Raw genomic sequence first — 14,416 nt, forward strand, 5'->3', positions numbered from 1 at the left:
TTAAGCTGAGTCCTTTGCTGGGCTTTAGGTTTTATTGGGGGTCCCGAAGCTAGCAGTGTGTAGTGCTATCAGAGAAAAGCAGGGAAATAATATTATTTCATGAGTTTTCATCGTGCTCTAGAGTTAAGTTTCTGTGCCAAAGCTCTGGGCTACTCGTGTATTTTAGTCTAAAGGGGTAAAATCAAAAAACAGGCAGAGGAATAACTGAAATCACCTGAAAATGAAGTCCTACTTGTGCTGCAAAGTTATTAATCCTGTGTTTCTGTGCCTGAAGGAAGTGGCTGAGAAGTGAACGCTCTGGTCCCATGGCCTTTAATAAACTTCAACCCTAGATAATGACAGAGCAGGAAGAGCTCTTGAGTTTTCAGGAAGTAATTTCCTCCCTAAAGGACTTTGTAATCTGCTCCATATACATCATCAGGGGCTGAAGAAATAGGTCTAGGTGCACCTGCCACAGGAGAGGCAGAACATCATTTTGCACTTAAAAGTAAGGAAGCTGCCCCCCTTCTGCCTCCCCGCCCTGCAGTTCTGTCATGTGCTGTGGATGTGCATGTGCATGTAGGACGTTGGTCAAAGCAATATGTTTCTTGTGAAGGTAATACGGAGCAGACAAGGACTGCAGATATCGTCATGAAGATGCGAAAGTGATGCTTAATAACAACAAATCACAAAATCCAGTTCACTCACAACTGGTCTTGAAGAACTTTTGAGAAGAATTCTTCCTTTTCTTTCTTTCTTTTTTTTTTTTTTTTAGAGTTATAAGTTGGCTTCAGATGAGAGAAAATGCAAAATAAGACTTGGAAGAGTCTGTAAATCTTAGTAGAAAAGGATCAAAAGGGAACTCCCCCCCAGAATTCATGAAAGCAGCAGCTGCAGAAATGCAGGAGCTTAGGCCAGGGCAGCACGTGCTGAACCGGGAAGCTTTGCCCGTTCACCAGCCTTGGCCCTGCCCTCAGCCCCGGCAAGGGGCGGCTAGAGAACCAAGTCCTGCATCCTGCTCTCCTCGCTCCTGCTTTCCCACAGCTTGTGGGAAAGGAATGATAGGTTGCAGTGGAAGGATGCAGTTTTTTGGGTATAAGCTGCTGTCCTGATTTCTTGAGTTGCTGGTGCTATTTGAATTAACAGCAACATGTGTCCATCACCTGGCTGAGATTGGTTTCTATGGTAAATTTTAATTTTTCAAATCGTTCTGTGGCCTTTGAATTTCTCCTTTAAGTCTTGTGTTTTTTGAAACTTCGTTTCTACCATTTTTTCCACTTTTCATTTATCAGCTTTTGCAGCAAAGAAAACACGGGTCATGATTATACTCAGCTGTTTTCTACTTTAAGGATTTGTTTAGCTATGAGTCCTGTTGTTTATCATTGTACATCAGTTTCCATGAAAACTGCTGTTCTCACATGTCTGTGGATTGTCCTCTAGGCAAATTTCATCCTTGTCCAAACATGAACGTTTTGGGGGGAGAGTTCAGGGCAATCTGAAGTAAGGAAATAGGAACAAAATAAATTACCTGCTTTGATTTAATAAATAAATAAATAAAAGGCAATGGGAAAGAAAATACCAAATGGAAATTTGAAGTAACTGGGGAGATTAAGGCTTCACTAAGGGGTAGTGATAGACTTGGTTTGGGGCACGGTGAAAGAAAAACTTAAATGCAGTTTGTGTAATTAAGGAGTATGTGTATGCGCCGTGTATAAGGGAGCAAGAGTACAGTTTAAGCTGGGTGCCCATGCCCAAGATAGGGAATCTGCTGCCAAAAAAGCAAGGAAGAGAAAAGCAAGAGTGAGAGGAGAGCTTGGGGAAAGACTCCTGGTTCTCCAAGGTTCTCCAAGGTCTTTCTGCTGATCTTCCTAACGAAGTGCCCCTCAGCTGGGGGAGAGTTGCCTGCAAGTCCCCTCCGTTATTTCTGACAGTCGTCTTGAATTTCAGGAGCAGGATCTAAAGCTCAGATTTTACAGTTTGCTCTTTTACCTGCCTTCAGGTTTCTTTTGATTACTGCCATAAAAGCCTCTAAGCTTTGCCAGTGTTTATCTTTGGCTCATTTTACCTGTATTACAGATCAATGTATATTAACCCTTTAAGTTCAGAGTGTTTTTCTGCCAGTTTACAAATTTGGTGAGCCCTGGCATCTTTGGCTTGACAGATTGGTTCAGAATTGCACTTCTTTATTTTCCCCCTGAAATGACTGTTGACAAGAGAGAGTCGTCTGGTCTCCCGTCCCTTGTGGCCTGGCTTCTGGAGGAGAACGGTCTCGCCTGCCTCGTACCCCGCATTGCAGATGGGTCAGTATCAGAGCAGCTCGAGACGCTCTGTGGTTCTGCCTTTGTGCAGAGAGAGGGAGAGGTCAAAGAGAATAACTTTGAAAGAAACAGGTTCAGGCAGTCTGCATTTTTGTTAAGGAGCAACAAAAATTGATTCAGCCGCCTTTTGTCAATAAAAATGCAGCCTGGTGGAGAAATAGTTTTCACAAATATGTGAGGTCTTAAGTCAGAGTCCTAGCAGCAGAATTAAAATTGGTATTGTGAAGATACTGGCTGTTAATGTGCGTTTCAGAAGGAAAGAATAAACAGTCATTTGGAGTCTCAGGTTACATCTGCAAAAAGTCAATATCAGCTTTATCAGCTTTTATATTTTACCAATATATCTTGCATAATCTGAAAGAAATCGACTTTTTTTTTTCATGATTTACCTCTCCATACATTCCTCATTCTTTCAACTAGAAAAGAATCTAAGAATCTTTATCTAAAGAAATATAAAGAATCTAAAGAATTTCTTATCTAAAAAAAGATAAAGAGACTTTATCTTTTTCTAATTGTTTAGTATGCAGTTAGCTTTGTGTGGAATTACATTTCCTGCTAATATGCCACAAAAAAAAATCATTTACTTATGTCATTGTGCCTTAGTTAATGCATCTTACTTATTGAGGGGATAAATGTCTTCCATCAGTTCAATTGAGACTTGCAGAATAAACAGCCCCCTTGGCTTTTACAGCAGAAGGGAAGACGCCGATTGAAGGATTGCTTTTGGAAGGAGGCCTGGGCTTCTCATTTATGTTTCCTTGCGTTTTTGAAGATGTCTTCCACCACAGGATGCTTTTATCAGAGAGAGTTGTAGAATCCACGTGGCATCTATTTGATTATCCAGAACGAAGTTCCAGCCCCCGCTGTCAGTTTTCTTGGGACACAGTTTCCCTCGTTACCACCATGTTGGCCTTGGAGCCTGCTCAGGGTGCAGAGCTAAGTTAATTTAAGTCCATGCTCTCCACAGCCAACCAGGCAGACACCAAGCATCTCTTTATTAAGGCCTTGTACAGTGCAGACTATTTCTGCTGCTTTTCCTCAAGCACCTTTCCATGTTTTAGCTTCAGGCGACTTTGGAAAATCCGGAATTTAGCAGTGGGCGTAGTGGAGCCACAGAAAGGCAGCGTTTGTGTGCAGCGTGGGTTCAGACGCATGATCCTGTTACCACGTGTCGTCTAAGCTTCTGTAACTGACCCTGGTCATGCTCTGAGTCTGTGGCAAATGGAAGGGAAAACGTGTTAGCTTAAGCCTCTTAGGCTGAGTCATGCTAACGTGCTTGTGTGCCCAGGGGAGCCCAGCTCCGCGCTGGAGCGCTGTGGATTTGGGTGCCCGTGTTATTTCCTGGTAATTCCCCAAACAAACCAATATGAAGAGCTCATCTTTCTTTTTTTTTTTCTTTTTTTCTGTGCCCCAGTCGTGCACCAGAAGCGAGCGAGATGGTTTCCTACACCTTGCGTGAACCATCTGTAATGTCGCGATGGCGGTTGGTCGTGCTGGGCTGTCTTCGGTAGAGGAAATTTCTCTGAACAGTTTCTCTTCCAGTCTTCAGGAAAGGAAGAATGTAAAGGCTGTTTAATACTAGTGCCTCGTCATCCTGGAAATAAGGAGCTTTGTTACTATGCCAGCCGAGCTTGTCTCCATGAGAAAGTTGCATCAATTTAACGAGAGCTGTATTTTTAAACCAATTTATACTAGTGCAGGCTCCGCTGTGGGAACTCTTTATTTAGTGTAGTTTAATTTCATTAATTAACCCCTAACCCAACCACACTAAAATGTCTTTTTTTTTCTTTTATGAAATTGCATTTATTGAGAAATTCACTAAATACATTAAGAGTGTGTGCATTTTCAGTGGTGATACTTCCTTATGGGTAGACAAAAGCTTGCATGGTTCTCTCACTACACCTTTGTAGCCTAGTTTTGTTACTGGCTGCAGAAAATAGGTTGTTTTACATGTATTAAAGGCATATTACAAGCCTGAAATATTAGAGAAAATACACTTTGATTTATAGGATAAATGTGCTCATGAAAAAATGTATTGAGATAAATCTTCAGCAGAACAATGCATGCTTCAGCTTATGGAGGTACATTGCCTAGAGTAAAAACATTCTGACCAGTATGAAAAAAAAGTTATCAACTATAATTAGTGTAGCTACTTTATCAATCAAAAATTTGGCTCTTTGCTTTTAATCCCTTAGACTGTTTTGCTTTCCTTGGCACTTACGTTCTTCTTTTCTCCAATCTGACTTTGCTAGTTAAAGTTTTATTCACTCAATACTCCAGATGGGAACAAAGGGGAAATTGCTTCCAGTTTTTAGGAAGGCATTTGCTATCGTTTGTGAAATTCTAGACTAGGCTTGAATAGCTGAACTGAGGATAACATTTTATCCCTCAACATAGATTTATATTAGATAGCAAACAAAACTGCTCTGACAGCCTTTATTGGGGTTGTATACCTATTATTCTGTCTTTCTCGGCAGCTGTTGCTGATGTAGCATCTCAGGTTTTGTTATGCCCTGTTTACACTTACTCATCACTTTCTTAAATTCTCTTCTGGGGATGAAGGCCTTGGTGCCTCAAGCTCGTGTGTGTCAAGTTCTCTTTAGTGGGGTGAGTTAAGTAAACAAGAAATCTCAGGTTTGGTTTCGGAAGCAGTAGTTCAAGTATGTGTACGTAGATGATTCAGAATATCTGAACTTAAAAAACCACAGTCTTACGTGCCTTGGTCTCAGTGAAGTACACTTACTGATTTTGAACTCAATACCATACGTACGAAGCAAATTAAAGTAGAGCTTTCACATGTGTAGTACAAATCTTCTTGGGGCCTTTAATTGTGTGGTGTCCTTGGCTCTGATGGCTTCCTGCTGTCTTGGAATGCCACAAGGTAATAGCAAAGAGGGTCCTGTATGCTGTGAACTAAGTTAAAAAAATAATTGCAAGGAGAAAGAAGCAGAGCACTACAGTTTTGTTTCCCTATAGCCATGCTTTCTGTCTCTGCTGCGCTTTATGGAGCTCTGAAAGCCTCCCTCAAGTTGCATGCTGTCCATGTTACAAATTTAGAAAGTAAAAGCTGGGTTGTGAGTAACAACCTGAATATTTCATATAAGTGAAATATTTAGGATAATTATGTAATAAATTTATCTTTTGTATAGACTTTGCACATTAGTGTAACTATGAAATTAAAATATTTTTTTTATGTATGACATATTTAACATCAGAAAATCTTTAATATCAGTTCTGACGAATAACTTAAAAAATTATAGCATTACAGCATAAACTAATCACTTAATTTGAAAAGGCTCACTGAAGTTGGTAACTTTTATGAAATTAAAAATCAAAAAAATAGACTAAGGAGATTCTCTGCTTATTTTTGCCACAGCCATTTGTTACTTCTCTCTCTTTTTTTTTTTTTTTCCCTAATTTTCTAATGCTCTAAAGTAGCTGCTTATTCTGGAAGTGAATCCTCTCCTGCTAACAGGTGTTCTGCTAATCCTTAAGTTATTCTTATAAAATTACACACTAGGGAAGGCAACTAAATGGTGAGCAAAATGCAGAATTGCTCTTGCCAAGACCTTCCTCCTCAGTCTAGCAGCTTCTCCCCACGTGATTAGGTCTGTAGCTGTGGGAAGGCAGACCTGAAATTAAACTTTATCTTGTTTTTCCACACTTACAATACCTCCGCTGATGCTCAGGCAAACAGTTTTCATGTGTACACTGCTGTATGTGAAAACAGAGTAGTTACTGCTTTTGTTTTCCACTTTTCTAGGAGGGAAGTACTGAAGAATTTACCCTCACATTAAACTAGTGATGAAAGATTGATTTTAACAGCAGTTTTAATTGCAAACTCTAAATTTGAAGAACTTCAGATCGGTGTAAAGTTCAGGATCTGTATAAAGTTCAAGAACCCAAACTCTACATCTACTCCCAAATTTGTAATTTAGACTTTAATAGGAAAGTCCTATTTAATAAAAGAACAAAGCACTGAACATTTGGAATTACTTGTATGGCTGATACACACAGTTTTATTCTTACCATAAAAAAGTAACATTTTTAGAAATACTAGACCGTGTCACATAATAAAGTGCATGTAAATGGGTACGTAGCTCTTTGTCCAAGTTTCTTAGCCTTCCAAATTCAGCCTGTGTCACAGCACAAAAAGCCACAAAAATGTAAGACTGAGTCTAGAGTCTTCTTCCTGTTGAGCCTGAAATCTTTCTGCTGTATTGTGTGAACAAAATAATTGCAAGCCACAAGGACCTAGGGCTGAGAGACAGAAACTATCTGCTGAGCAATGGCAAGGGGGAGCTTCTTAAATCATCTTTCAGTTGCAATTAGCTGCATACCACATCTCAACCAAACAGTGCAAGGATGAAGTTTAACCTGTTTGACTTTGCCCAGGAAGGGACTAGGGCCACAGGTATCCTCAACTATGGTCAAGTACTTACAGGAGGTTTAACAAGCTGTTGCTTGTCAGCTCTTAATTAGCAGCCCCCATCAAAGAGGCAGCACCTGACTACAAGACCATCTGCCTAGTGCAAAGTCCAACTGGGTAGTTAGACTTTCAGGGGCATCATAATTTGCTTGGGAGATGGTATTTAACAGCTCAAGCCTTGCAAGGTTTGACTGCCTTTACAGGTATGGGCAGTCTGCAATTGTATGCAGTATGTGATAGTATATGGTAATATGTCTTGTAGTCTAATGTGTTACTAATATACTAATCTAGATGTGAGCAGTAGGTTGGGAGATTGTACTGCTAAATCCCTAGACATGATGCGAAGGTGATTTTTGTTTCTTTTGGTTTGAATTCCAGTGCAGATTTCTGTATCCAATACTCCAGAAACATAGTTGTACAGACTCTGATTTGCCTGAGTGTGTATCCAATGGCTCATAGCATTTCTGTCCGGAAAGTCTGGTTTGCTGTCACCGTGACACTGCTAGTGCCCGGCAGCGCGCGCTTTGCCGTGTGCTTTGCTTAGCTGCGTAGATAACCTTAGTGCTCGTGTTCGCAAGAGCAATTCTCTGCTCACTGTTCCTCAGTATTGGGAAATGAGGGTAATACTCTGCTCTTGAGTAAAGTTGTGTACAGTAAAGCATTGCACTTTTTGAAATAAGGTATATAGAATATTTCAGAGGGAATTAAGGCACGTTGAAACCTTACTCAAATTATATAAGGAATAGTTAAAAGAGTTGAAAAGTGAGAAGCTAAATGATTTGCTTCAGGCGTTGTTCTAGCTTGGTGTCTGGCCTAAGCATGTAAGATTAGATGCCAGCCACTCAAAACTCTGCCTTTTTGGGGAGATGGTTCCCCATGTTGTGCGCATCCCATGGATGCCTGCACAACCCCAAAAGACACATCCTGCTGATACAAATCCTTAGCATCCTTAGCAGGATCCTTCTGGATGACAAGAATGCCATGAATCAAATTAAAATGGCCCTACACGAATAATTTTGTGTTGTGTTGTAGCTAAGCAAACGTGATAGTTTGCAATCACAAGCTGGAAGTTCATGTTTAGTTCTGTTTTTAGTTTTTCTTGAAGTGACTTCTATAATGGAAGAGCAGATGAGAAACATCTTCAGACATGTGTACGTAAGCGTACATTTCAGTGTTGTGGTTGTAAAGAGTCTCTGGAGTTGTAACTTAATTCTTTAAAACGCTGCAGAGATGGAGCAGCCACTTTTACTGTTTAACCTCCAAGTCACAGGTTCTTGCGCGTTTTCACGTGCCCAGGATGTGGATACTCGCTCTCCTGCACAGAGTCTGCAGCGATAAATGCAGATTTAAGACTCTCACTGGCCTCCCATTACACTCACACCTTTCATTTGCAGGAGGAAGTTGGGCATGTCAGGACATTTTCTATTGCTTGGAAGGAGCATTACAAGGCATTTTCTAGACTAGTAGCAGCCTGATACAGGTTATCTTTTGGGTTCGGTGATAATACACAAAACTGATAAGATTTGTGCGGGAATGTGGGGAAGAGACGTGTGACAAGCGGGAAGAAACACGACACAACTTTTTCCTCACTTTCCTCAGTGTGAAAGGAAAGTTCTTGATGTTCTGTCTTTACCAGACCATTTTAAGGTGGAAATAACACAAAAGGCCTAGGCTTTTTGAAAAAAATAAGATTACTTTGGTGTTTTTGTAAGTGTGGGGCTACAAGATTCCTTCTATGACAGTGTTTAGCAGAAGTGACCTTAATTAAGGAGTAAAGCAAAGATGGTTAATAGAGAAGTGACGCATGGAGGTCGAATACCTGCTAAAATTATAATATCTTGAAAAGCAAAGCAAAAAAAAAGCGGTTGATGTGTCTGATAGGATAGAGCTCTTCTCATTTTCATTCCCAGGTGTGTGGGGTAGCAGGGGGAGCCCGTCCCAGGCTCCCTGAAAGAGGTTGCAAAAGTCGGAGAAGACCCATGCAGGAAGGGGAGGAAAGTGGGGAGGAGGGAGGCCTTGTGTCCAGCGCCATGACAGGGCCACAGGGCCTAGTGTCAGCAGAGTCATTTTGTGAGGCTTCCTCAGCCTTGAGCCAGGCTGGTCCATGCGATGGACCCTCATCTTTGCTTTCCGCCTCAGACTCAGGCCGCTCGGCCTTCCTGGCGAGTGCCGGGGGGATTTGCCATCCCCGAGCCCCGGTATTAGCTGTACGGATCTCATGGGTAACCGAGGAGCACGAAGGAAAAATGCCTCCTTCCTGCTGCCCCTGGTTCTGCTCGCGCCGTCCGGGCTGCCAAGGATAGTCGTTGTTTTTAAAACAGCAGGAAAAACAAGTGCCACTGCGTGGGGGTGGCTGGCGGAGAAGCACGATGCGATTCCCTGCAGCTCCCATGGTCAGGGGGATGAGCGGTTCCTCCTCGGCCTGTACACGGGAACGGGAGAGCTGCCCAGTCACCTGCTCCACGGCCTTTTAACGCGGGTACTTGTGAGGGAGGCGAGACTGTGCTCACGGGAGCCGCTGCGGCCTTGTGAGGGGGATTCCACGCTCCCTGGCCTCAAAGATAGGCGAGCTGTGAAGTCTGCTCTTTCCCATGTTAACATCTAATCCCGTTTTGTGTTTTACTGACTTGTTTTCTTTAAGAATTAAATCCTACAATTAGTCATATGCTTCACATACAAATTAAGTTGTGAGTTTTTATTATTATTACCTCCCTGCTCGTCTTCCTTGCAGTCTCCTCCGAGAAGAAGTCGCTGGGGAGCACACGCGCACCGCGTCTTCTTTGAAAAAAATGGTCTGCGTCGTGGGGAATACGGGGCTGTCAGATTGTTTCTTCTCCCTAATAACAGCGTGCTATACCATATTCCATTGCGCCCGTCGCGTGCGTGAGCACTGCTGAGCTGGCAGCGGCTCAGGAGCTTGGCAGCCCACATAGGTCCCGCTGACTCCTCAATAGCATTTGCACGACCAAGAGGATGCTGGCGTCGCTTTGACTTCTGTGAATTTGAGTGGAAGGGTTTTTTTAATACTTAAATCCTTATCTTTAACATTGCGCAGATGGTGTCATGTTTCTGCATTTATTTAAAAGATTATTTAAGGGTTACTGAAGTTAAATTTCTGCTAGCTGTGGGTAGCATCGTGCATACCACGGAGTTCCTTTTTAGGACACCGAGCTCTAAAATAAATTACATATATTGGTAGCAGTCAAGTCAGTCTTTTTTTTTTTTCCCTTCTTTTTTCATTCAGAAAACGGTGGCCCTGTAAGAAAGTTATTTAGTGATCAAAATGCACTGTTGAGCTTTTAAAAAGGGATTCTGTGCCTGTAGCAGAGCTGTAGGCGATTTATGACTTATCTGTACTCATTGCCTGGAGCTTTTGCAAGATTTGTAAACAAAGCCAGATGCTCATTATGTTTCCACTCAAGGTTGGTTAGATGGTAAATGCCATCAGAAGCACTTTGGTCCTGTTGCGTTTTAGCATGCTACAGAAAATTGAGTTGTTCCAATATATTTATCAACCCTGAAAATACAGTTCTGCACACAACTGCAGACAAAATGGGTTTCCTTTAAGTTGATGTAAATAGTAAAACTGTAAAATCAGTATTGTGAGAACTTTATTGTAATCGTAACAGTGGATGCTGCTGTTTCCCTCTTGCAGAATTCTTGCTTACACAACGTGGCAGATTGAGGCACTACTGAGGCCCTTTTTAATGGGCATTAACCTTGTGAACATGTCAGGCTGTGGTGACTTTCTTTTTTTCCCCCAAATTTTAGGGTATTAAGATGTGAGTTGAGTGACCTCTCAAAACCAGTTTGATAGCTTCAGTCGTTTCCTATTGATTTGACATTTCCTATTGGTTTGATAATTTTTACTGTTCTGTGTTTTGTCTTATGTATAGATGATGTGATGTGAAAGAGGTTCTAGTACACTACAGTTTTTAATTTGTTGCTGTTTAACCATAAAAAATATGCTGCTGAATACAAATAGGATTGCTGTAGGTTAACAAATTTTTCCTTGTAATCGTATTTATTGCAAGATGATCATCATGTAATCCATTTCATAATTCACGATTAACTTTTTGGTGTATTTTTTTTATTTATCGGCTGCAGCTGACCAAGTAAACAGGTCATGGCACGCTTAACGAAGAGACGACAGGCAGATACAAAGGCTATCCAGCATCTTTGGGCAGCTATAGAAATAATCCGGAACCAGAAGCAAATTGCTAACATTGACCGTATTACAAAGTAAGTGATGCACTCAAAAAATATCTTGATGAGGGGGAAGGTTGATGATACTGCAGACGCTGAGAAACAGACAGCAAACGCTGTGAGAGACTGTGAAACAATTACATGCACTGCTGTGTTACCAATTATCTAATTATCGAAAACTTTTAGAACAGAGCACCTAACAACCCTGAAGTGAGGTTTATTCCATTGCACTGAAATCTTCATCACGCTGTATTTGTTTTCTATGACCATCTGTAGGATTTCTGTAATGCTTGAGGTGAGTTTAGCATGTCAGAGCTGTACTTATTTTCTGACTTTGGTTAGAAAAGATGTACATATGAAAAGGGGGTAAGGGTAGTAGAAACTGTAAATAACCTAGTTCTTTAGGATAGAACCCTAGGTCAGCAGAGAACTTTTTCACTATTGGTCTAATATTGTAAATATTACAATATTGTCTAAAATATGTTGGGGTCTGTATACATGGAGAAAAATGGGTTCTATGTGGAGTTTATAATGTCTAAAAAAGTCTAAAATGGCAAAGTAGCTTTTTGGCCATCTTGGCCTCATCACTGTGATAAAGACTGAGGGATATTTTGTCCATCTCTCTAATTTGTCTGCAGTTGCAGGCCAATGTATATATATCATACTTGTCAAAATAATCAGTGATGTGAGTAATTTAAAAGAGTAAAAGTAACCATTTGGCAACATTGTAGGTACCAGTGCCAATACAAACAGTAAGGCTGTTGATCACTTAAGAGGGAGAGTTACAAACAGGGCAAAACAGATCGAAAGAGTGAAAATCAGGTCAGTCATCTAAGGGCTTGGAAGTGCTGTGATAGAAGTAACAGAGGAACTGATTTAAGAAGTCTAACAGTTCAAGTTCTCCAAACAGAGGGAACAACAAACAAGAGACAGCAGAAAAGATGATGTCCCAAGCAGGTTAACGTGGACTTGTTCCTCTGACAAATTAAAAATGCTCCATTGTAACAAAAAACACTTTCTCGTAGAGAGAGGTGTCCAAGCAGCTTTGAGAGAGAGGTTGTGTTTTAGGAGATTACATTTTCAAGATTACGTTTGAGTTTCAGAATGCTTTAAAGCATTGTGTGTATTAGCATCATGTCTCCAAGGAGACAAGTGGGTAAACTAATACTATACACTTTCTATTTTAATGTTTCGAGGGATGTGCTCAGCTTGCCCCAGGCTATGTGCTAGCTAAGTTTGCTAGTTGTTTATGCCCTTTTTTTGTGCAATGAAAAGAGCAGGCACTTCCTACTAGGGATTCATCCCACTCTTAGGAAAGATGCCTATTTAAAATGGTGCAAATAACACTTAGCTGGGTAAAGTTAGGAAAGATGAATCATATCCTTAAAAACAAGGCTGAGAAAACAAATGATTAGAAAGTAACTAGCAAATGAGATACAGCTCCTGATTGAAGGTCAGCTAGGTCCATGTCATATAACTCACCTCTAATCAGAAGAAAAAAGATTAAAGGTGACTGAATAAAGGTAGAAGATGTAGCATTAGTTTGAGAAATATGAGTATTAAGGGTATTTGTGAGATAATTAGAGAGTGTGGAATATTTTATTGCCTCTTTTTGCAAGGTGTCAGCAGCAGCAGGGGTCATCTGAAAAGTGCTTGCAAAATGTAAACGCTTCACGTGCACATCAGTGACGTGAATGATGAGCAGTGATCTAGTTTCTATCCTATTTTTAAGGACATAATTTTTGATGAAGAAGGGAAAGATAGAATCTTTTGAGATACTTTTGTGTGTTAGTCAATAATGGAGAAATACAGATGACTAAGTGACTGGATATGTATATTACATAATATTAAAAATAAAGTTCTGAAATTAGCATGGTATCAGAATATCTCTTCTGATGAAAAATATATGGCTGATGTATTTTTCTTGCTCAGAGATCATTTGGTCAAGTAAAGTTGCTGTTCCTTAACATATGATTCCATATCTAGGCACATAGGCAAATGCATGAAGAATAAGAAAGATCAAAAACAAATAGTGATTGAAATGAAATATGCAACCTTACATACCTAGCTGGAGATAAAAGGGTGATTCTTAAACCTGGATTAGTAACATTTGTAAACTGAGTGGCTTTGTATTATATTTGCAAATAGTGATGCTGCTTTCGGAAACTTTTGGAAGTATGTCTTATTCTGTCCTACTCCTGAATAATGATGCAGAAAAAACACTTTTTTTTTTTTCTTTTGAATAACTGTTTAAGGTAAGTAACGGTTATCCTATCATGTAATATAGTGATTCACAAATGGGCATTTTCATAGGAATTTACAAGTTGAAAAGCTGATTCATGATGCAACGTATTTAGTTCTGCTTTTTTTGCCATGGTTCTTGTGCTCACTTGTTACTAGAAACAAGTTATCTATACTTTGTGTCTTGTTAGTCCAAACTGCTTCAGAGCAGAATCCTTTTCACGGGTTTCTTCATCAGATGGTTTGCTACTTTTAGGCACATTTGTTCATTGGCTTTTCTCCAGACTGGGAGCTCAGCATGGTACTCTCTCTTTTTGTAGCACTCCCTCTTTTTGTAGAACATTAACTGTTTATTTCATTTACTTCTTGATTTTCTTAGCCTTCTGGTGCTGAGTAGACACCAGTATGCATATCAAGAAGCATTTAATTTTTATGACCAGGGAAGAAATGTTGATAGTGTTAGAAGAAGATTTATAGTTTATAGGTTATGAACTGTTGTAACTCAAAGGTCAAATTTATAGATCACATTAAATATGTAAAATGCAGCCTGTGTGTTTTATGTGTGACTTTAAAAATATCTGGGGTAAAGAAAGACCTCCATAAGACAGCGGTGATGGAAAGCATGCAAGGAGAATCTATAGAACTAGCCACACATTTTCTGTAGACAACACAGACTGATGATATAGGATTTTCTGATATTATCAGAAAAACCTGTAAGGAAAGGAGGCCCTTTCATGAAATGTGGACTTACCAAGTATAGCTCTACTGCATTGCTGTTTAAATTGATAGTGGTGGGGAGGGAAGCAAGACAGGAAAATGCATGATTAAACGGTGATTGAAAACTGAGAAAGGAATCATTTGGAAAATTTGAATGTACAAGTCAGAGTCTTGAGGAAATTATTTAATATATTGAACTTCATGGACATTTTGGAAAAGTCCCTATCTACAGAGAAGTATTAATAGAAAAAAATGGTGTCTATTTCTGAAGGAATTTAAAGTGTGTATAGGGAAAAATAGCAAGACTGTGCATTTGTAGGGAAGATATCCCTCTGTGCAAACTTCTTGTCTCCTCTAAAAAACAATCTCCAAGTAATTATATGAAAGGAATTTTGCAATTTTGGTGATTATATGCAGGGGTATATTTTACTTGAAAAGTTACTTTCAGTTAGCTGGATGTAAGCATTCCACAGTAGCTTGAAAACTGGATACTAACAATACTAACAGTAAATAATAGTATAGTGAG

The 14,416-nt window shown here is 40.1% G+C and overlaps 1 protein-coding gene across 5 annotated transcripts in view; it reads left to right on the forward strand.

Moving 5' to 3' along the window:
• ZMYND11 (zinc finger MYND-type containing 11) overlaps nucleotides 1-14,416 on the forward strand; it is a 97,859-nt gene that overhangs the window by 29,748 nt on the left and 53,695 nt on the right. For 3 of the 5 annotated variants that reach the window (XM_088525175.1, XM_088525177.1, XM_088525176.1), the window contains exon 1: nucleotides 10,783-10,968. In XM_088525175.1, the coding sequence (XP_088381301.1) occupies nucleotides 10,853-10,968 (116 nt within the window). In that variant the 5' untranslated portion in view covers nucleotides 10,783-10,852. Of the gene's footprint in view, nucleotides 1-10,782; nucleotides 10,969-14,416 lie in introns of those variants that run through there. The other 2 variants (XM_010220144.2, XM_088525178.1) reach the window with 2 other exon arrangements.

This window comes from Tinamus guttatus, unplaced genomic scaffold, assembly GCF_059628265.1.
Source record: "Tinamus guttatus ecotype Peru unplaced genomic scaffold, ASM5962826v1 Tinamus_guttatus_pri_ptg000225l, whole genome shotgun sequence".
Lineage (NCBI taxonomy): Eukaryota > Metazoa > Chordata > Aves > Tinamiformes > Tinamidae > Tinamus > Tinamus guttatus.